This window comes from Camelus ferus, chromosome 32, assembly GCF_009834535.1.
Source record: "Camelus ferus isolate YT-003-E chromosome 32, BCGSAC_Cfer_1.0, whole genome shotgun sequence".
Lineage (NCBI taxonomy): Eukaryota > Metazoa > Chordata > Mammalia > Artiodactyla > Camelidae > Camelus > Camelus ferus.
In genome coordinates this window covers 2,673,423-2,697,090 of record NC_045727.1, presented here as the reverse complement: position 1 = coordinate 2,697,090, position 23,668 = coordinate 2,673,423, and the positions used below count along the sequence as shown (strand labels likewise).

Genomic DNA, 23,668 nt, shown 5'->3' with positions numbered 1-23,668 from the left:
TTTATGTCAGGCAAAAGTCTTTCCTAGCTCACTGCCCGTGCAAAATCAGTTGCCCAGATTTGGCTGGCAAGCTCTTCAAGACATGTTGTTGAGTGAGAAAAGAAAGTTGTGGAACCATATCTATATTCTGATACTGTTAATATATTTAAAAAAATCAAGTGTGTACTTTAGGATACATACTATGCTGCTGTACCTAGAAGTTCACCCAGTAAAAAGACTTAAATGAGGTAGCCTCTTTCTTTCACACATAACAGTTCAGAGGGAGGTGCGGTCCAGGGTGGGTGGTGGTCCAGGTATCTGCTGTTGCATGAAACAACAATAGCTGCATTTTGCTCACGGATTCTAGGGATCAGGAGTTTAGACAGAGCATAGTGGGGATGGCTTGACTGTGTTCTGTGAGGTCAGAAGCCTTAGTTAGGAAGACTTGAATGGCTGGGAGTAAATAACATGGCTGGGGCTGGAATCATCTGGAGATTTCTTGACCCTCACGTCTGGGGCGGGAGCTAAAATGACAGGAGGGTTTGTCTTAGTTGGGGTATTGATCAGACTGCCTCCATGTGACTTCTCTATGTGGTTAGGGTTTCCATACAGCATGGTGGCCTCAGGGTAGTTGATCTTTTTGTTCCAAGAGCCAGTGTTCCAGCAAATAAGGCGGAAGTCGCATGGCCTTCCGTGATTTTTTTCTTGGAAATTGTCTAGTGTCAATTCTGCTGTTTTTTAAAACCTGAGATATAATTGGCTTACGATGTTACATAAGTTTCAGGTGTATAATATAGTGATTCACAATTTTTAAAGGTTATAGTCTGTTTATAGTTACTATAAAATATTGGCTATATTCCCTGTGCTGTACTATGTATCCTTGCACAGTAGTTTGTTCCTCTTAATCCCCTACCCCTGTTTTGCCCCTCCTTTCTTCCCTCTCTGCACTGGTAACAACTAGTTTGTTCTCTGTATCTGTGAGTCTCTTTCTTTTTGTTATATTCACTAGTTTGTTTAATTTTTTAGATTTCACATATAGGTGATATCATATAGTATTTGTCTTTGTCTGACTTATTTCACTAAGCAGAATACCCTCCAGGTCAATCTATGTTGTCGCAAATGACAAAATTTAATTCTTTTTTTATGGCTGAGTAGTATTCCACTGTGTGTGTGTGTGTGTGTGTGTGTGTGTGTGTGTGTGTATGTATGTAGTATATATATATATATTTATACATATACACACACACACACCACATTTCTTAATCATTTACCTGTTGATGGACAGTTAAGTTGCTTCCATACTTGGTTATTGTAAATAATGCTGCTATGAACATTGGGGTGCATTTATCTTTTTGAATTAGTGTTTTTGTTGTCTTTGGATATATACCCAGGTGTGGAATTACTGGGTCATATATAGTTCTATTTTTAGTTTTTTGAGGAACCTCCATACTGTTTTCCACAGTGGCTGCACCAATTTACATTCCCACTAACAGTGTATGAGGGTTCCCTTTTCTCCACATCCTCCCCTACATTTGTTATTTGTGGTCTTTTTGATGACAGCCATTCTGACAGGTATGAGGTGATATCCAACTGGTTTTGGTTTACATTTCTCTGATGATTACTGATGTTGAGCAGCTTTTCATGCACCTGTTGCCATTTGTATGGGTTCTTTGGAAAAATGTCTATTCAGGTCTTCTGCCCATTTTTTAATCAGGCTGTTTGTTTCTTTGGTACTTCTGACATACTTTATTGGTCAAACCAGCCACAAGCCTACTTGTATTTAAGGGGAGGGAAACAGAGGCCCAGCTTCTCTATGTGAGGAGTGCTAAAGGATGGGTGATGTTGTATTAAAACAATCATAGGTGGGAAGCTCTGTTACATGAGGTCACCCAGGATCCAGGTTGGTTTGGCCGAGGAGGACACAGTGGGCTTTGTCATTTGCATCATGTGGCTTCCATCTCTGGTTTCAAGGTAACTGGACCCATTGTTGCCATATGCCAGCCGGGGAAAGAGAGAGAGGAGGGCAAGCAGTTCCTTATAAAAATGTAGTTCAGAACTTATGTCACTTCTGTTGCATCCCATTGGCTAACTCTGGGTCATACTGTGACACCTAGCTGCAGGGGAGGCTGGGAAATGTCTAGCTGGACAGCCATGTGCCCAGCTACCACCCAGTGGGGTCCTGTTATTAAAATGAAGCAAAGGAGAATAAGTCTTAGGGACAATTAATGTTTGCAACAGTGTGTATTTTTCACATATATGTATATATAGTTTATGTGTGTGTATATAGAAATAGGTCTGTGTGGAATTTAGAAATACATAGATACAGAGAATACAGTCTGGAAGAACACATAGGAAAAGGTCTGGAAGGAACTGGTAACGGTGGCTACTTCTGGAGAAAGGGGAGAACACAGGATAGGGGTGTATTCAAAGCTGACTCTGGTCATAGCTGCAGTATTTTAATTTTTAATGAGGATAATGTCTTCATGTTTACTTGTGAAATTAAACATTAATTCAAACTGAAGAGGGCCTGGGGAGCATCTTGCCATTAATGTTGGAGTCTTGGTCTTATCTCGCCGTGGTGGGACCCAGCACCAAAGAGTGCAGGAGGGGGCGTGGCCTTTTACCTTCCAGAAGCCCCAGCTGGTGTTGCAGGGGCCTCTCAGTCCAAAGGCCTCACCTTCTCAAAGTGGTCGGGGTCTCTCTGCCCCCATCCACCTCATCCAGTTCTGGGGGGTTTCCTTGATTGGTTGAACATAGAGGGCTGCTTTGGCACTGAAGAAGTCAAAAGTGGTTAAAAGGCAGCCTCCTCTGTACAGATTACTTATTAATTACAGGTGGAAAGCTGGTCACTGTGCAGTGGAGAAAGCAGGTGGACACCGCCTCTCCCAAGCAGTCAAAGTTCACACCACAGACACCATGTCCCTTCTGATGGGGACGCTGAGGACACAGTGTCGCTTTAGTGGCATCTCTGTCCCAAATGCATAACCAAAACTCAGTCATGAGGAAATATCAGACAAACCTAGATAGAGCGACATTCTCCAGAACAACTGGACGGAACTCTTTAAAAATACTGCTGTCATGAAAGACAGAAGTTGGGGCGCTGGTCCAGGCTGCAGTCATACAAGGCATGACATCCAACTGGGTCCATGGTCTGGGGGGAAATTGCCATCAAGAGATAGTCACCATCCCAATTTGAATTTGGATGTTGTTTGAAGTCATCATATTGTATTGTATCAAAGTTACATTTTCTGTATTTGATAATTGGAGATACAAGGGAATGTCACGTCCTTAGGAAATACGCACTGAAGTGTTTAGGAGCCTGTGGTCTACCAGGAACTTCCATAAGGCTTAGAACAGGAGGCGGCAAACTCTTTTGGCAAAAAAGGCCAAGTAGTGAGCATTCTGGGCTTTCCAGGCCACGCGGTCTCTGTCACAACCACTCGCTCTGCTGTTGCAGCGACAGAGCAGCCGCAGACAGTGTATCTATGAACGGGCATGGCTGTGCTCCAATCAAATTTATTTATGGGTACTGAAGTTTCAATTTCATGTGCTTTTCACATGTCATGAAATAGCCTTCTTTTGATTTTCTTCAACCAGGCAAAAGTCATTTCTAGCTCACTGCCCATGCAAAATCAGTTGCCCAGATTTGGCCAGTGGGCTTAGTTTACTGATGGCCTGTTATAGAAAAAGAGCACACACACACGCACCTACGTGGGGGATAAAGCAAATATGTCACAAGGTTAACGGTGGTGAATCTGGGTGAAAAGTATGAGGGAGTTCTTTGTCCTCTTACGAGTCTTTTGAAGTTTGAAATTACCTAAAAATTGAAAGTTAAATTTAAAAAGAGACATGATTTTCCTCTCTGGGGGTCCAGGAAGGAGTGAGGAAACTCTGTAAATCCAGGGGACCGAGCCCTCTCACCTGGGGGCCAAGGGAGACTTGCTCACAACATTCTTCCTTGTTGCTCCCAACTGTCATTTATTCACTTCATGGCCTTCACTATTTCTTATTTTCTGGCTTAACCTTCGTATCTAGGAACCCTCTTGGCAGATATGAGAGTTTAGGCTCTGGCCTCACTGTTTGACCATCCCCCCGTTTTCTCTCCTTCTGATAAGTGCATTTCTCTAGCACCCAAGGAAATCGCCACTTTAAATATGTTCATTGTATTATTGTTTTTAATTTTATGGTCCCTGTCCCCTCCATTGTTTTCTCTAAATTGTTGGTGTTTGTCTTAGGTCATCAGAACTCTAGAGGAAACTGGCTGTTTTCCTGCGTATGGTGTTATTTTGGGGGAGGTGTGCTGTGGCAACAATGTGGAGAAGTCACTGTGTTCCACTCCCCCTGCTTTGGGGTGAAGTCTCTCATATTTCCTCTGGCCTTGTGGCCCTGAGTGGTTATTTCCAGGAATAAGACACTGAGTTTATCGGGGTGACTGTGCCTGGGATGGGGAGGGCTGGCTTCAAGGAAAGAGGTATGTCCTTTTCTTAGTTGACACAGCAAGAACTCTCTTCATTGCTAGGATCAGAAACCCAGCTCAAACTGGACTAAGTGAAAAGGAATTTATTGACTCACAGAACCAAGAGTATTAGATAGCATGACACTCAGATCTGGTAGATCCAAGGGCTGAAAGGATGCTGTGAGAATTCTGTCTCCTGCCATGTCTCAACTCTGTTTTCCTATTTGGCTTCATTCTTAGGCAGGCTCTCGCCACTCAGCAGCCCCAGGTGTACCTTCTATCAGATGAGCAAACCCAGGAGAAAGGGGTATCTCTAAACCAACACTTTTAGGTAAAGTCCCAGGGTTGACTCTCATTTGCCCAATTTGAGCCATGTGCCTGCCTCTGAACCAGTTAGTTGCCAGGGGATTCGAGGATACTGATTGGCCAAGCCTGAATCACATGATCACTCTTGGCATGGGGACTGTTAGCTCTCTTCAAACCATCTGGACTAGGAATTGACAAGAGGGGGCTGACTCCTCAGGGGCATATTTGGTGGTTGTTCCCATCAGGAGGGATGGCCCCTGTGCAGGAAAAGACCCAGCAGGTCCTTATTATACAAGTGCTGTGCTGGCTTCCCCAGAGCCAGTCCCAGTTTTATAAGGCACGTCTTTAATAGTTGTAGTTGTAGCATCTGAACTGTCAAACTGTGACTTCTGTAGTCACATCCCCTGACACAAGCACACGGTGAAAAACGACCCCTTTATGTTCTCCTGTATACCCTGCCTGGGCCCCTCCATCCCTCAGGAAACCCACAGGATCTACAGGCAGAAGCTGGAGGAGCTGACGGCACTCCAGACGCTGTGCAGCTGCTCCATCAACAAGCAGAAGACGCGGCTGAAGGACTTGAAGCACACACTCCAGAGGTAGGCGGGGCTGCAACTGAAAGGCTCCCCTGGCTTTAAGGAACAGAATCCCAAGTCAAAACTGGCTTGAGCAGAGAATGGAAATCTTGATGGAAAAAAACCAAGAGTAGCTTCAGGCATGACTTGATCTGGGGGGGGTCAAAGGGTGTTTTTAGGAATCTGGCTTTTTTCCCTCTGAAATCTGCCTTCCTTAAGATTGGCGTCACTCTCAGGCTGTGGTGGTCACTGAGATGGCCACCAGCAGTGCCAGGCTTTTATCCTGTAGCCTTTCTTCCTACTGGCTTGGCCAGCCCAGCAGAATGAGAACTCGTCTTTCAGCAGAAGTTCTGGGTGGGAGCCTCATTGGCTGAATTGGTTACGTGCCCATCTGCAAACCAGTCATTGAGCCTCTTTTTAGGCAACTCTCGGTCATATACTCAGTTTATGGGATAGGACAGCCCTACTTGAACCATATGGGAGGGGAGAGAGGATAAGATGTAGTTCCCCAGAGGAAAGTTGTTAAGAGAAGTCCTATTGGGCAGGTAAATAGCAAGTACCCTTCTCCTGGGTGTGGGGGCTCACCCCCCCAGGGGCTCTGGTGAGGGGGTCAGAAGTCCAGCATTCCTGGTGGGGATATGCTTGAGCTCATGGCTTCCTTCAGTTCCTGAGGCCAGGGTCACCTGTTCACTTCCCCGCCCCTTGTCTTCATGATTTGGGAAGTGCTCTCATCCCCCGCAGGTGAAGGGGTCCAGTGGATGCTGTGACCCCTTAAGGAGGCAGGGAGATAGGCTCTCAGTGGCTTGTCCCAGGTCACTTAGCTGGCCCTCCATTCCAGAGTTTGTGACTCCTGGTCAATTCTTCCCTTCCCTCATGGACAATTTTTGGGACGGTTACTGATTATACCCCTAACCTTGACTGGCCATTTTGGAAATGGGGGCCCATTAGTCACAGGGTATAGTGTGGATGGTCCATGTAATGACATCACCCTGCCTTGGAAAAACACGTCACCGACGGCAGGACTCAGGAGTCTTTTATCAGCCTTGGCACTGCTGATAATTCTTTGCTGCTGAGGGCCGTCCTGTGCTTTGTAGGATGTTTAGCAGCCTCCCTGGCCTCCGCCCATTAGATGCCAGTAGAGCCCTCCACCCGTTTGACAACCAGAATGTTCCCAGACATTGTGTAGTTTCCCAAGTTGAGAACCACTGGGTTAGAAGGTTGACCCATAAGATGGGTTCTTACGCGAAGGACCCCTGCGATTCTGAGAACGTCTATGACTTGTTTTTCTAGTTTTGAGATTAAATATCACCAAAGAATAACAGTTAGACCTTGATTGGTTGACTGCTCATACTTTTAAAGCACCTTCCTGTCTGTCCTGTTAGTAATCTCCGGGTTGTTCCTATAGACCAGCAAGAAGGATAGTATCGCCAAGAGATGTCCACTGAGCTTGTACTATGTGTCAGGTGTTCTAAATGTTTTGCATTTCATTTGCTTACTTAATCCTCAGATGCCATTGTCTGCAAGGTAGGACCGATGTCATCTCTGTTTTGAGGAGTGGAAAATAAGACAGAGGTTAAAGGACATCCCCAAGGTCATAAGGCTGGCAGGAGGCCAGCATCAAGCCCAGAGAATACAGATGGAGAATTGAGGCTGCCAGAAGCACTGAGATGGAAAGATGGGAGGGCTGTGCCCAGAGCTTCCAGATTCTTCCTTCAGCCTGAGTAACGCCCCTGTTTCTCCTGTGCCCACATCTCTGACCACAGGTACAAGCGTCATGCCAGTCGGGAGGAGGCAGAGCTCATTCAGCAGATGGGCGCCAGCATCAAGGAGCGGCAGAATGTCTTCTTTGACATGGAGGCCTACCTGCCCAAGAGGAACGGGTAGGAGCCAGGAGCTTACCCCCTCCCCCGGCCGGCGCTGTGGGCAGACGCTCAGGCCTGGAGCGTCTGGTCCATGTGGCTCCTGCCTCCCTGTTGGGGCTTGAATTTGAGGGGGAAAGGAGGAAACAAGGTCAGGAAAGAGAAGGAAGCTTCCTCACGTGTTCCTCCATGAACCCAGGAAGGGACCTCGGCCCCCACCACGTGTAGTGACATTCCTGGGAGGGCTTTTTCAAGGAACCAGATGAAGGAGCTGGTTCCCGGCATCTGCCACATGCCTGGTGCCACCTGGGGTCAAGGGGAAAGGTATCCTCTCTCAAGAGAACAAACATTTATTCAGGGCCTGCTGTGTGCCCGGCATCGTGCGCTCTTGACGTCACTCACTGCATCCTCAACATCCGGGTGCGTCAGATCCAGGAGTCCCCGGTCTGCGAGGGCCAGAGTCATTAGGGCGTCTCTTGCGCAGGTGGCCAAGCCTGGGCTGACATCTGACTCCAGAGCCTGTGTTCTTTCCATCTTCCTCCTTCAGAGAAGTCCCATCTCCTTCCTCAAGTGGCATCACCGCCACCCTGTTCCAGAGAGAGATTCTGACAGTGTTGTATCATGACCTGACGTGGACTGCTAAACGCATGTCCTGTCACTTCACTCTGACCTCTTTTCTCGGTTTGGCCTAGCACTGAATCAGAGCCTCCTATCAGAGCCAACCCTCTCGTCTTATCCTTTTTTACTGTATTTGGTTAAAAACTCCATGCGTTGGATGGTGATAATTTTCTACATAATGAAATAGCATGACCTTGTTTTATAGTGTGACTCAAATCCACTTTCCCAGCTCCAATCTCTCTAGTCCTCTGTGCCTCTCACATTAGTCAGGAATCCTTGGATGACAAATGACAGAAAACCCAAGTCAAATTTGCTTAATTAAAAATAACAGATTTATTGTAAACTGACTATAACTCAGTAAAAAAAAATAGCAGATTTATTGGCTCATGTAACTAAAAAGTCCAGGTACAGCTGTAGGTATGGTTGGATCCTGCTGCTCAAATGTTAGGCAGCGTCTCTCACTTAGCTTTCTTTTTCTGAGTGGGTGAGTTTTATTCTTGGGCAGGCTTTCTCTACAGGTTGGCCCCAGCAGCTCTGCGTTTGCATCCTACCTGCTTAGCAAATCCAGTAAAGAAAGCCTCTTTGTTCTTTAGCAGTTCTGGGGAAAGTCCCAATACGGACTCTCATTGGTCTAGATGGTGTCATGTGATCATTATTCGCCCAGTCAGAGGGTTGTACCCCTTTAACTGGCTGAGCCTGGGTCATGTGCCTTACCCTAGGGCCTAGGGAAAAAAGCGATTCTCTGAAGGGAAGTTGTAGTGCCTTTTCAGGCACTATATATTGAGACTATATATATGGTGGGAAAAATGCATGGCTTTGAGGGGAGGGTATAGCTCAGTGGTAGAGCATGTGCTTAGCATGCACAAGGTCCTGGGTTCAACCCCCAGTACCTCCATTAAAATAAATAAATAAATTAATTAATTTTAAAAAAGCCTAGTTACCACCACCCCCCCCACACACACACACAAAAGACACTAGGAAAAAATTTTTTTAAATGCATGGCTTTTCTACACTTCTACTCCAGGTACAGCTGACTGAAGATGCCCCTAGAATTTACTTATAGCTAGAAAGAAGGTTTTTTTTGTTCCCTTTTCTCCTCTCAAACTTCTACTCATCCTTCAAAACCCAGTTCAAATCTTACTATACGTCAGTGAAGCCTTTCCAAACCCCTCTCCCTCTGTGGAATTAATCTTTCCTCCCCTGAGCTCTCATAACCCTTCATTTGCACCTTTACTAGTGTGTTAGAGTATAGGCTATTGTCACAGAAGCCTTACAGTACAATGGCTGTGACTTGTGAAGTTTTTGTCTCATGCACAAAGCCAGAGGGGAGTAGGCCAAGAGTGGTGGGTTCCTGAGGGAGTTGTCCTCATCTGCATGGCCAGAGCTGGCTCGCACCATCACATTCTCAGGCAGCGGGGAGGAGTTGGGCAGCAGAGGACAAGCAGATCCCTTTTCACAAAAAGCGTTTGCCATTTCCTAGTGAAGCCAAACACATACATACCCTGCAGCCCAGAAATTCCACCCCTAGGGGTATATATATATATATTTATACACCCAATGGAAGTGAGTGCTGAGCGTTCACAGCAAGGAAGCCAGACACAAAAGGCCACACGTTGCATGTGTCCATTTATACAAAATGTCCAGCATAGGCACATCCATAGAGACGAGAAGTAGATAGTGGTTGCCAGGGGCTGGGAAGAGTGGGGAATGGGAGTGACTGCTCATGGGTGTGCGCCTACTTTTGGGGTGATGAAAATGTTCTGGAATTAGGTGATGCTGATGGCTACAGAACATTGTAAATATACTAGAAAGCATTACATTGTACAATTTGTTTTTACTTAAAAATTTTTTAATGTTATGGTATGTGAATTGCACCTTGAGTTAGGAAAAAAAAAACAGGATGTTCACAGCAGCTGTATTTATAATGGTTGAAAACTGAAAACAAGCCGAACATTCATCAGTGGTAGAGTGAAGACGAGAATGGATAAGTTATGGTTCCTCTCCTCCATGGAGTAATAGACACAGTGCGGAAGAAGGAACCACTGATGCAGACAACCTGGATGAACCTCGCAGACACAACATTGAGGGAAAGAAGCCAGGCATAAAGTAGAACACATTCTATACATTTATGTGAAAATATAAAAAATAGGCAAAACGAATCCACGGTGATAGAAAACATAACAGTGGCACCCCTTGGCGGGGGTGCTGGCTGGGACGGGGTACGAGGGAGCCTTCTGGGGCTGGAAGCATTTTATTCCTTGACCTGGGTGTTGGTTACACAGTTGTATAAATATGTAAAAATTCATCGTGTTATATACTTAAGATTTGTGTACTTAGAGACGGTCTTTTGTAAACTGAACTAGAGGTCGTACACATGCCTTTGCCTCATTGGCCAGAGCTTAGTCACATGCTCACGTTAGCTGCAAAGGAGGCTGGGAAATATGGTCTCTAAGCCATGTGAAATGGGGGGAAATGGGTTAATCCTGACGGTCAGGTCACAGTTGTCATGTTCTCTAGTTAATCACTGTTCATTCTCACTCGAGGTGAGGCTTTTACCTCTGAGCTTAGCACCCTGTTGTCTAACACCCGGTGCTCAGTGCTGGGCTCGCTCGGCTGGAATGTTTTGGGCTGGGGCCCACTCCCCAGGCTGTTAAAGACCGTGGCGGTCCTCACAGGTCTTTCCTTCTAGGCTCTACTTAAATCTGGTTCTCGGCAATGTGAACGTGACCCTTCTCAGCAACCAGGCCAAGTAAGTACCCCAGACGCCGCTCCGCCTGACTTCACGGAATCCAGGCATTTTGCTTTTTCAGCCCAGGAGAGATGGGACCAAGCTGGTACTTTTGCAGAAATAGAAAAGCATTCAGAGTGGGGACTGCGACTTTTGGTTTTCCTGATGCTCTCCTCAGTGGGTAGGCCACCTTCCTTCCTTTCAAAGGGTCAGCGTGTTGGGTGGACAGCAGTGCCAGTTTCCTGTGAGAAGTGGCCCCCAGTCCATTGCACACCTTATCACGCACATTTCTCCCAAGGAGGAGGCAGTCCTGTCCACTTAAAATCTATCACTTTCCAGGGGAAATGGAGCCATGGCTTTTCTGCTGCGATGGCTAACTGGGGAGGAGATCCTGTTTCTGCTCCCTGCCCTTCATGGGCTTGGAGCCATAAACCAGGATTCCAGGGACCTAGGAAGCTTTGCACATTGGCCCGCTTTCCCTACTTGATCATCACCATCAATTCAAAGTCTCTCCCTTAGTGTGATCAGCAGGTCAAGGATCTGACGGGGCGAGGGTCCTGCCCCCAGGTGGGATATAGTTATGTGACCTTTCCTGGGGGTGTCTATCACTGCAGATTTGCCTACAAGGACGAGTATGAGAAGTTCAAGCTCTACCTGACCATCATCCTGCTCCTGGGAGCTGTGGCATGTCGATTTGTCCTGCATTACAGGTGACGGCTGTGGTGGCGTGTGCGTGGGCATGTGGTGGGGGGGAGAAGGGGGCTGTGAGAGCGGGATCCAGGGCCACTCCCGCCTCTCCAGCGTTTGGTATGATGAGGTATAGCGTAGAGAAAGGTCATTTCTTATAGGAAACAGCAGTCCTGTCTGCCCGACAGCCATCCAACAAATACCTACTGAAGGCTGCTGGAGAGGCCTTGTAACATAGGAGTTAAGAAAGAACCCAATGTGATCCATCCATACAATGAATATTATTTGGCCACAAAAAAGGAATGAAGTACTGACACACACACTGCAACATGGAGGAACCTTAAAAACATGATGCTGAGTGGAAGAAGCCAGACGCAAAAGGTCACATGCTGTGTGGTCCCATTCATAAGAAATGTCCAGAACAGGCAAATGCCATAGCGATGGAAAATGGGCTAGTGGCTGCCAGGGGCTGGGAGCAGGGGAATGGGGAGTGACTGCTAAGGGATGCAGGGGTTTTTGTGGAGTGGTGAGAACATTCTGAAACTAGATAGTGGTAATGATCGCACAACGCTGTGGATATACTAAAAACCACTGAGTTACATACTTGAAAAGTGTGAATTTTATGGTATATGAATTACATCTCAGTTACAAGAAGAAAGAGGGGAGGAAGAAAGAGGAAGGAAGAAAATGAAGAGAAGAAAGAATGAGATAGATGGACCACAGACCTCCTGGGTTTGGTCCTGACTTTGAGACTTACTGGCTGTTGCCAAGGGCGGGTGCCCTCTGGGTGCCTCAGTCTCCCCATCTGTAGAACAAAGGTGTCAGCAGGCCCTGCCTCACTGGGCTGTTGCAACAGTTCGGTGCGTTAACCCCGCGTGTGGCTCCGCCCTGCGCCTGGCACCCGGTGGTGCTGCTCAGAGGTCAGCTGCTCTGTTCAAGCAGGACGAGGCCAGTGAGCTCGCTGTGCTGCCCCAGGAGCTTTCCTTTCCCCCTCTGGTCCCGGGTTTTCTGCCATGAGGGGAGGCAGCCAAGTATGGCTTTGGCATTTGGCCCAAGTGTCAAGGGTTTATTTCCTGGCAGGTGCTTGGCTGGGAGTCCTGTTGCCGGACTGGCCACTTGAGCGTCCAAAGGCCCTTTCAGGCCCTGGGTCCGTGCCCGCCTGCTGCCTCAGGCCTGGCCCGTTTCCCTGGAGGGCAAAGGCTGCTCACGTTAGTAATGCCTGCTCACACGCCCCCAGAAGGGGTAAACGTTCTTGGTGTGCAACCAGATTTCCTTGCGCTGGGACCTCTAGGGGCCTCAAAGGACAAACCTGTGGTGGTTGTCAAGTTCTGAGGCTCCCTGAGGGCCTGGTGTCTCCATTTTGCCCCAGTCCTTTCTGATTCCTTTCCTGGCCTGCCGTCACAAGGCACCACAAGCTGGGGGGCTCAAAACAACAGAAATACATCCTCTCCCTGTTCTGGGGGCCAGAAGTCTGAAGTGAAGGTGTTGGCAGGGCCGTGCTCTCTCCGAGGGCTCTAGGGGAGGACTCCGCCTTGCCTCTCCTGGCTCCCGGTGGCCCGCAGTCCTGCTGTTCCCTTGGCTTAAAGCTGTTTGATTCCAGTCTCTGCCTCTGTCGTCACATGGCCACCTGCCCTCTTTGTCTCTCTCGTGGTCTTCTTACGAGGATACAGTCACTGGATTTAGGGCCCACCCTAACCCAGTATAACCCATCTTAACTAATTACATTTACAAAGACCCTATTTCCAAATAAGGTTATATTCTGAGGTCTTGGGTGGATATGAATTTGGGGGGGGAGACTCTTCAATCCACTGCACCTTCTATGGGTTAAAAATAGGGCAGGGGAAGAGGGGCTGGAAGGGCAGCGCATCCTTGGGCCTCAGTTTCCTCATCTGTAAAATGGGAAGTAGGACTTTCTGAGATTGGATTCCCTCAGAAGAGACCCCCCAAGACAAGCATCGAGTGCCAGTAGTTTATTCAGGAGGTGATCCCGGGAAGCACTGGCAGGGGAATGGAATTGAGGAGGGGAAGGCACCTGGAGTTCAGTGCTGCTGGGGGACAGCGTAGAGCATGCCTCAGTTTATCCCAACCAAGGGGTGAGGGAGCAGAGGTATTTATCTAACCCCCTGTTCCTTCATCTGCTGTCAATCAAGGGAGGAGTGACTCCCAGAGAGTGTTAATCTCCACCCTTTACCCTCCTGATCTGCCTCTCAACCAGCAGAGTGAACTCTGGTTCTGGCTGTTGGAAGTCATGCAGACAGGCCTGGATGGGGTCAGTGCACCTGCCACGGGAGCCAGCCCTGTAGGTTGTTCAAGGATCCAGAGAGATGGTCTGTGTAAAATGCCTGCAGTGTTGCAAGTTCCCAGTTACTGGTGCTGGCCCAGCGTGGCAGGCTGAAATACGGTCCCCAGAGATATGCATGTTGGAATCTCCAGAACCTGTGAAGGTGTGACCTTATGCGGCAGAAGGCCTTTGCAGATGATTAAGTTAAGAATCTTGCGATAGGGGGATTATCCTGGATTATCTGGGGGCCCAGTATAATCATAAGGGTCCCAATAAGAGGGAAGTAGGAGGGTCAGAATCAGAGGAGGTGTGATGACAGAGGCAGAGGTCAGAGTGACATGGGGCTGTGCCGCGGGGAAGGCAGGTGGCTTCTGGAAGCTGGCGAAGGCAAAGAAATGGATTCTGCCCCAGAAGCTCCAGAAGGAACATAGCTCTGCGGACCTGTTTCAGACTTTGACCTCCAGGACTGTAAGAGAGTAAGTGTGTGTTCCTTTAAGCCACTGAGCGTGTGCTCATTTGTGACCCCAGCAACAGAAAACTCACATGCTCTGGCAGAGCAGACCGAGACCAGCACCTCAAGCATGTCCCTGAAGTGCCGGGGCCATAAAACTATTTCCACCCCTGTCTCCAGTGGAAAATACCCTGGGAACCCCCAGTCACTCCCAGGCCTGTCTCTTGCCTGGAGTTACCTAAGTGACTGTCTGCACGGGGAGACTGTCCCCTCTCCTCTGTTTCCTGCTCAAGTCAAGTAGGCTTCTGATTTCCTCAGAGTTAGGCATCTGGGACTCACTTTTTGAACTTTGGACACTCTGTGGTGCTTCCAAAATTATTATGACAGGGAATTCATAGCGCTTCCTATGCCCAGGCATGGTAGTAAGCACTTTCCGTACTCAATTCAGCTAATGCTCCCAGCAGCCCACCCAGGAGGTGCTGCGACTCTCCCCACCTTACAGGTGGAGAAGTAACAGTGCAGGAGAACCACTCACTTGTCCTTGGTCCCACAGCTGGGAAGAGACAGAGTCTGGATTTGAACTCCAGTCTGTTCCTGACCCTCCCAAGATCGCCTCTGTGGGTGAGGGTTCAGTGGGGTTGGGAGTCTGTCGTCTCTGACCATGAAACAGGGTCACATAGCTTAAAAGACACCTCCCAATGTCTTTTTTTTTTTAGGATAGATAGCATTTAGTATATCAAATTGATTATTTGATCTAAGCTTTAAACAAATATGTTAATATACACATTTATGCAATGTGTAGCATTTATGCTTTAATTTTCTATGAAATTAAAAGTGGAACAATGTAAGTGAGCATACTATGTACATGTATCCATTTCAACAGGTCAAATTTAGTTATTATCAATTCTAATGAAAGCACATTTCCATATATTTAACCTTCAAGTTCCTGCTCAAATGTCATCCCTTCTTTGGGGACTTTACACATTTAATGAAATAGGAGCCTGTTATCTTCATTCTCTCAACCCCTTCCAAACGTCTCCCAGCGTCTTTTATTATTGTTAAAGTTGTGTCCTCCCATTTCCCTCCCAGGGCCTTTATAGTTGGGGAAAAGGATCTCCCAGTCTGGGGAGAGAAATGGAGGAGGTCGGGGTGTCCTCCCTCCCCTGCACAGTCATTTCTGTCCCCACACCGAGTGAGTGTGTGACACCAGGAGGTACAGAGTTGCCACCTGCTAGAAGGTAGAGCCTTTGTTGAGTTCCCAGTCAGTCTGAGGGGCTGTCTGCTAAAGGCTCTCTCCTGGGATCCTTCACCCAGGAGTGCCCACAAGAGGGGTTAGCCTTCCTATTGTACAGATGGCAAAGCTGAGGCCAGGCAGGCCTCTGACAGGGTCACACACAGTGTGTCTGTGGCTCTCCCCTCTGACCAGGGCACAGCACGACTCCAGCGGCCCTATTCTGTTCTCCTTTAGGACCAGCTCTGCCCAGCTGCAGGCTTTGGTCACCGTAGAGGAGGCAGGGAGGGGGTTCTTAAGTTCATCTTACAGTTGAGACCATACGAATCTTTTTGCATGTGCAACAAAGTTTACAGATGGTTTCACGTGTTGGCTTCACGTGTTGGAGGAAGTTTATGTATTAACACTGCGGACAGTTTAAAATAGCATATTAGGTTTCCTGCTTAAAGTCTTTCTATTGCCATTCCGCCAGAAATTTCAGTAGGAATTAAGAAGAGAGACAGGTTGTCGTGGTCAGGGAAGGAGAGGGAACCTCCGCTAGAGCCTTCAGGGCTGGTAGGAGTCAGGCAGAGAGGTGAGGAGGGAGATGGGCACTTTAGGTGGGGAAGAGACCCCCGCTGCCTTCCCGGGGTCGCCGGGCCTGTCCGGAGGCACGCCTGTGCCTGGCGTGTCTTGTCCTGGTTCGCTGTTCAGTTGTTGGAGGGGGGGGGACAGCCGTCCCTGGTGCTCATGCCTGCCCTGCTCCCCGGGGCCGTTTGTCTACACTAGGGTGACGGACGAAGTCTTCAACTTCCTGCTGGTGTGGTATTACTGCACCCTGACGATTCGGGAGAGTATTCTCATCAGCAATGGCTCGAGGTAACTGGGGGCCTGGCTCTATGGGGGTGTAGGAGGAGCCAGAGGGAACTGTGTCACGGAGGTGAGGGCTGTCACCCTGAACCTGCCTGCCCTTCCTCCCTTGGGCGGCAGGGGTGGCGGGTGGCGGGTGGGTATTGCGGCACTTCAGGCCCAGGGAGGAGGAAAACTGTGTCTGCTGCTCCCACTTCCCTTGCTTTGTTTGGTCAGTCTTCTCTTTTCTTGCTTCCAAGAAACTATAACTCAAACAGCCTTCACACAATAGGAAATTTATTTGCTCTTATCAATGAATGAGTCCATTGGGACTGACTTCAGGTAAGGCTTAATCCAGGTGCTCAGATCATGTCTTCAGGGCCAACTTTCTCTCTTTCTCTCTACCTATGCCTTCTACTGTGTTATGTTTATTCCCAGGTTCCAGATAGGAGCACCCAGCAGCTCCAGGCTCACCTCTTTATTTCTAGCATTCCCAGCAAAATAGGGCACATTCTCCTCTTCCAAGAGTCTCACTGGGTCCTGTTGGCACTCACTTATCTCATGCCTGTCTCTGAGCCAATCACTGTGACCAGAGAACGCACTGCTGTGACTGGCTGTTTGTGAGCCTTGTGCCCACGCCAGGGCCGTCACTGGACATCCAGAAGCTGAGTGTGAGGAGTGGTTCCCCAGAGGAAGATTAGGGTATTGCCACCAGAAGGATGAATGGATTCTGATGAGAAAAGTGGACGGTCCCCCACAGGGAGATGAGAGTCTTGGGACTGAGCTACGACCCACGACTTGCCACTTGCAGGACCCATTTTCCACAGGTCTGGTGTCTTTCTGGGGTATGCACTTGCTCCTCTACACACCATTCTTACCCCTGAAACAAAAAGTGACAGCCTCCCAACCCTCCCCGCTCCCTGCTTCCTTGGGGGCTGCTGAGGAACAGCCAGGAGCTGTGTATTTAAGATTGGGGTGTTTGCCAGGCACCCAAGTAATTTGCCACCTTCTCACTTTTCTGCCCAGTGGTCTCTTATGGCAGACCCTTGCCCTGCGAGGCCTTACCCCGAATGTAGAGCCAGGAGGTAAGGACCGGGGGAGCGGCGGTTCTGAGGGGCGCAGCCCTGTAGTTTGTAGCCCTTTAGATAAGATCAGTGTTTCTCAAACTGCGCCCACTCTTGCCCCTTGCACAGCAGTTTGCCATGTTGTTTTGTATCACCTGGATGGTAATTTTCTCCCATTTTAAATCAGCCATCTCCTTTTTTTTTTGTTTTTGTTTTTACTTAAATAAATACTAATTTACTTTAAAAGGAAACTTTATTTCACCACCATACGTGGAAAACCAGGATCAATTGCAGAGAGGAGGAAGTGGTGTAAACATACTTCTTCATTGTCTAATTTACTCGTCAGTCATTCTTGCTTCCTGAAGGCCCTGAGCCTGAGGCCTGCTCTCTCTCTCAGGTGTGTGTACATGTGTATGAAGGGAGATGAGCAGATCTCCAGGGGCGTTAAAGATGTCCTAGCATTTAACCAAGACTCTCTGCTTGACTTGGGAGAATGGAAAGAATGGAGAAGATGACTTCTTATCGTGTGATTCAGTATCATTTAGTGTTACACTCAAGTGCCATCTAAAACTTGGTGGTACGTGCCCCATGCTTTGGGAAACACTGAAGTAGAAGCTCTTACCAAATAAATAACACTTGTAGTTTTCCTTAATTTTAGTGAACAGTATCTTCCTGCTTTTGGGTGTGGTTGGAGGGCAGCCAGGATAGTACACAGTGGGGAAATGGGCCCAGGGCAGTTGGTGAGGCTTTCTTGTTACTAATTCGCTTTCTGCACCCCTGGGCTTGCTGTCATACTTGACGCTTCTTCCTTCTGATGGACTCATACGAAGAGTGTTCAGAGCATGCTGCACCTCTAATGGTCACTAACACTTCAGTAAGGGTTATTCTGGTTAGCTTTTTTCTGGTATGACATGTGAATGGGCGGTTACCCAAGAGGAGGGAACAGGACTGAGTGGAGGTCCCTGCAAGTGTGGGACACACCTGTAAGACAGGAGAGGGGACCAAAGAGGGAAAGTGGGGTTCCAAAGCCCTCATTTGCCTGACACTTTAGTGGGGCCTTTTCAGGGGCCTCCCTAGAGCTGGTACTCTGATGTGACACAGGAGGGGTTGTTTCTGAACTTGTCGTGGAAAGCTTTGTGTGCGGTCCACTCTGCCCCCGACCTGCCAGTCATCTCACATTTATTGAGCATCTTCTAAGTGCCAGACACTGAGCTAGGGACTCCAAGATGCACACGCTCTGAGCCTTTGGGAGCACTCATAGCGGTTTTTAAAAAGACTATTCACAGCAAACATGCTTCAGGAATCTCAGGTTGTAATGGCACCTTTGCTCCAGACCTGCCTCCCGACTCTGGCCTGGGGCACAGATTCAGATGTTTTGGTGGTGGGGAGTGTGGAGTGAGTGGGATGGGCCTGTAAGGGTGCCTCCTCTTCTGGAACAACTGCGGGAGTTGCAGGCCAATTTGTGGGGGCGTGAGGCATGGCAAGTGGACGAATCCGGGTGATTCAAGCTGGTGACTCATCCTCAACATCTGTTGGATGTTTAGCCTCCATCCTCCCCCATCTCCTTCTCAGAGCTGATTTCTCTCCTGAGGGTGGGCAGTGGAGACACGTGGGAGGTTTCCCCTCACACTTGGCCCTTATTAGGGAATAGCTAAGAAACCATTTCAAGAAAGCACAGTGAGGAGGAGGGAGGGGTCTGGACTGGGATGAACGCTACCTTTCTCATCTCTGAAGCGTCCCAGGGCCAGCTCAGGGGCTCAGGGTTGGTACCCAGTAAACACCCCATCGCCTTTGTAGAAATGAACTGAACCCAAACTCTGCGATGAGGGATGGTCCTTGGGGCTATACCAGCGTTCCAAGGACAGCTGGACCTGAGCCATATGTGCTTTCTGGAGGCTTGCTGCTCAGTTTTGGTCTGACTGAGTCTCTTTAGTCCTGTTCCCACTTGCATTGGAGACTTGAATTATGGGTGTTTTGGGGGAAGCTGGCCTAGAGAGTTGGGGGGTTTGGGGGAATGCCCCCATCATAGGATGGAGCCTCCCCATGTGAGATGTAGCACATTAGCTCAACTAGTGCAATGAGCAAGTCAACTTCTCTTGTAAATTTTGCAAATAATGGAAAACCACCTGATGGGAGTAAACATGAAGGGAGATTTATGGGAGCGTATAAGTAGTTCAGGGAGGTCACAAGGGCTCAGTGTTAACAGACCCCCCTCCTTCTCCCTCTTCAGTTGTCCCCTGCACTGGCTCCCAGCAGCCCAGGCCAGCATCCCACCAGATCAGCAAGCCCAGAGAAAAGAGGGCCTTTCTTCTACATGTCTTGATACAGGCTTCTGATTGGCTAGGCTCAGGTCACATGCTCGTCCCTGAACCAATCACTGTGGCCAGAGGGATGCAGAGCCCTGATTGGCTAGCTCTGGGTCATGTGCCCAGATACCATACCTAGCTCTACCCCAGCCACCCAGAGTGTGGGGGTGAGGTGGTTCCCTGAGAGGAGGCCAGGAACCAGAATGGGGAGTGATTGACAGGCAAAACGGCAGATGTCCTCTACCTTTAGTTCTGGGTCAGGGGCAGTAATGAATTGGGGATCATGTTGGCTTTTCTGGCAAGCCACGCCACCAATGCCTATCTCTGATCGGTTTTCACAAGGACCTTTCCTAGGACACAGAGGTGTAGAGGTGGCGGGGGAGGGAGAGAGCCTCTATGTAGAAGCCGTTCCCCACTGCCCGATGACCTGAAGCTCAAAGCCAGAAACAGCCTGGGGTCAACAGTGATTGCTGCACATGCATCATGAACATATGGAAACATGGCTAAGGTGTCCTGAAGGGAGGGAGATGAGCTCTCCAGGCACAGTCCCCAGATGCCAGGACATGCTGTCCCTACTTTCTGGCCATAAATGTGCCACCCTTCCTGGGGCATCTACTGTCTGCTCGTTGAAAAAGCCCACAAGCCCCTACAAGAACGAGCCCAGAGAGTGACTGCTAATGAGCGCAGGGATAAAAATGTCCTAAAACGGATTGTGGTCATGTTTGCACAGCTCTGAACATACTGAAAATCACTGACTTGTGTACTTTAAATGGGGAATTGTACAGCATCTGAATGACATCACAATAGAACTGTTATATAAACACACACACGTGCACAAAACCAGCCCAGAGCCCTGGGGTGTGCAGATGGCCAGTGGGGCTGGTGAATGCACGCTGGGGAAGAGGCCATTTTTAGCCTCTCCCGGTGCCACTGAGCTGTGTTTATTGGTGGCATCTGTCAGCACTGGGCTCTGGGCATAGCGAGCTGTGAAATTAAGAGCTGGGCTCTGAGCACAGCGAGCTGGGAAATTAAAAGCTGCTGCTCAGCCAAGCCTGTTGCCCGGAGCTTGTGTCTGTCTCCGGCCGCTCCCAGACAGAGAGAGGGGATTTCTCAGGGGAGCTCTGGCGGGTAGGACAAAGGAGAATGGGGCTTGGAGACTCCAGGGCTTACGAGGACTTCTTGGTTGCTCTTCAAGCTGAAAGGACGGGCGCACTGTCTTTTCTGTCAGAAAATTAGAGCCAGGGGTCCTCATAGACTCTGACAGACAAGACAGGGACAGGGGGAGGGGGAGCCTGGGAACAAAGAAGTGGATGGACATCTCGTCCTGTACCGTGAGCTCACGTGGTACCTGCACCAGTCTCCTGTTACCTCGGTCCCATGTCCATGGTGGCGTCTAGACCAGCTGCTGCTTTCACCAGCTGCACCTCCTGGACATCACTTTTTTCATTTTGATATTACCGAGTACCTCCTGTTTGCCAGATGCTGTCAGTGCTAGGAATAAAGAGCCACATAAAACCTTGTTCCTCACCATAACTCTTGAGGCATCTACAGGCCATTGCCTGGACACCTGATTTATGGCCAGAGCTATTCTAGGGCCGCAAAGAGAAGAGAGGAGGAAGACCTTGCCCTGCTCTTCTGATGTCTGTGTTTGGTTGGAAGGTTCTAAGACCATGCAGATCCACGAATTAGGACAAATGCAAATCCAATGGCACACCAGTTTTCACTTAATAAGATTGGGAGACACTTTAAAATTTGGTGTCCGGCATTGGTGAGGGCTGGGGAACTTGATAAGTCTCCTCTGCTGCTGCTGGGAGTATAAATTGCGATAGCTGCTCTGGAGGGTAGTTTGACAAGTAACAACACCACCCTATGTACTTCCTGGTAGCCGTCGTGGAGAAATAGCGTCATCACGCTAGGGGACTTCCACAGGATGTCATGGCAGCAGCAAGAATGATAGTGACAGTTCAGGAACAGCTAAGTGGCCTGGCAGAGTCACATCCTGAAAAGTCGTGTCACATTTGAGAAGTCACTGACAGGTCTATAGATACTGGCCTGGGAGTCAAGATAAGAAAGCAAGTTACAGGATGATTTTAGTTAAAGAGAAATTCTAATCCAGGTGCTCATCCCCCGAACCAGCAGATCCTCAGGTCCCCTTGGGGAGCAGCACTGCCCGGGACCCCCTTCCCCACTTGGGCCCCATTCCATTTCTCTCCTGAGAGAAAGTTCTGGAGAGATGATGGTTGACTACTGCTCCTACAAGGATGCCTCGGGCATCCCCACCCCTACTGCCTGGTCCCTGGGAGGAAGGAGTCCGGCTGCTCCCAGGGTGCATTTGACAAAGCACATGGCTGTCATGTTGTGTTTCAATAACTGAGCTCCTGGAGAGGGGTCAGGGAGGCCAGCAGAGGCCTGAGACGCACTCAGGGATTTTGAAGAATAAAGGCTGCCTGTGATGCTGGGGAGGGGGTGACAACCAGGCTCCCTCCACCACTGTGGAGTGAGGGCCCTGAGCAGGGGGACCATTGGGTTCTGACACAAGGACCCTGCAGCTTCTGGTCTGGATGAATGAAGTCCGGGCCTGTGGGCAGGGAGTAGATCGGTTTGGTACATGGGGCTTTCAGAGAAGCTGCGTCTGGGATGGGGTGAGATGCTGCGTGTACAGCCAGTATCCATGTGGGGAGCGCAGGGAGCTGCAGCTCTGCGCACTTGTGTGCGTATGTTCTGTATTTACTCAACATGCTTGTTGAGCACCTGCTCTGAGCCAGGTGCCACAGATACATCGCTGAATAAGAAAGACAAAATCCCTGCTCTTTTGAGTGGGGAAGGTTGTTCAGGAACCAAACAGGAAAAAAATAATTTCAGATAGTGGCAAGCACCATGAAGAGAATGAAGTGGGCTAGTGTGATCCAGAGCGGTGCTGTCTAGCCCTTTTAGATAGGTGGCCAGGGAAGGCCTCTTGGAGGAGGTGACACTTGGCCCAAACCTTGAATTTGGACCAGGAGCAGGCAGGCCAAGGGCTTGGGGCAGAGAGAACAGCGGATTTGAAGGCCCCATTAGTCTGCCTGGGCTGCCATGACAAAATACCACCAACTAGGGGACTTGAACAGCACAAATTTATTTTCTCGCTATAATTCTGAAGGCCAGCAGTCCAAGGTCAAGGTGCCAGCAGGACTGGTTTCTCCGGAGGCCGCTCCTTGGCTTGCAGATGGCCACTGCGTCTTCACAGGGCCTTTGCTCTGTGAGCACGCACACCCTTGGCGTCTCGTCCTCTGCTTCGAAAGACACCAGCCCTATTGGATTAGGGCCCCTCCCTTATGACCTCATTTAACCTTCATTACGTCCTAGGTCCAAATATAGTCACATTTTAAGGTCCTAGAGCTAGGATTTCAACACAGCAGTTTGGGGGGATACAGTTCAGCCCATAACAGGCCCTGAGGTAGCAATGGGCTTGGGGGTTTCAGTGAAAAGGATGCCTGGAGCCTCTTAGGTGGGGGCCAGGCAGGGGGGCTTGGTGTCGTGGTGAGGTTCGAGGTGTGTTCTGAAGGTAGTGGGAAGCTGCTGGAGGCCCAGGTGCCTCTCTGGGTCTCTGATTGTTCGGCTCGTGGGACAGAGAGAGGGGAAAGTCATGGCCTGGGTAGTTTCTTGTTCCAAGAGGCTTGCCTCTGGGCCACAGAGCACCGCCCACAGACACCAGCTGGGAAGCAGGGAGACACCTGCGCTTCTCTCCCTGCCTGAGCGCCTTCTCCTTCTCTTCTCTCTGAGAATCAAAGGCTGGTGGGTGTCTCACCACTATGTGTCCACGTTCCTGTCTGGAGTGATGCTGACCTGGTGAGTGTCTCCGCTGTGCCCCGGGCCTCTGCTCACTCCCCCGGGAGCCAGTGAATGGGGACTGGTGGTGGGCAAGGGGGCCCAGATGCAGAGCTTTTTGCGCCAAGAAGGAAAGCGTGAGCCTACAATGGGGCTGCAGGGATACCCCAAGCCTGCTGGGGAGTTTTCCGAGGAACGTCCTGTCTGCCTGCTGGCCAGGACAGAGGCGACAGGGAGCAAGTCTGGACAGAGCAAGTGCAGGGGTGAGGCTGTAGCAGTGGGCGGGGAACTGGTGGGAACTGAGGCTTCACAATGCCTACGCGAGCTCCCCTGGTTCCAGAGTGGGTTAAAGCAGTGATGGAGACTGCCTGGTCCAGCCCCAGGGACACGTGATAAAGAAGGTAGAAATTGGGTTTAAAATCTGTTTTTCTCTCTTGGTTGGAGCAGAGGTGGGGCAGGATGAACAAGTGATTTCACGGCGGGCCTCATCTT

At 49.4% G+C, this 23,668-nt stretch overlaps 1 protein-coding gene across 2 annotated transcripts in view; it reads left to right on the top strand.

Moving 5' to 3' along the window:
• TMEM120B (transmembrane protein 120B) overlaps positions 1-23,668 on the top strand; it is a 40,154-nt gene that overhangs the window by 11,260 nt on the left and 5,226 nt on the right. For both annotated transcript variants that reach the window (XM_032471505.1, XM_032471504.1), the window contains exons 2-7: positions 5,222-5,340; positions 7,080-7,196; positions 10,483-10,542; positions 11,136-11,231; positions 15,940-16,029; positions 23,132-23,197. In XM_032471505.1, coding sequence (XP_032327396.1) covers positions 5,222-5,340; positions 7,080-7,196; positions 10,483-10,542; positions 11,136-11,231; positions 15,940-16,029; positions 23,132-23,197 — 548 coding nt within the window. The remainder of the gene's footprint in view (positions 1-5,221; positions 5,341-7,079; positions 7,197-10,482; positions 10,543-11,135; positions 11,232-15,939; positions 16,030-23,131; positions 23,198-23,668) is intronic.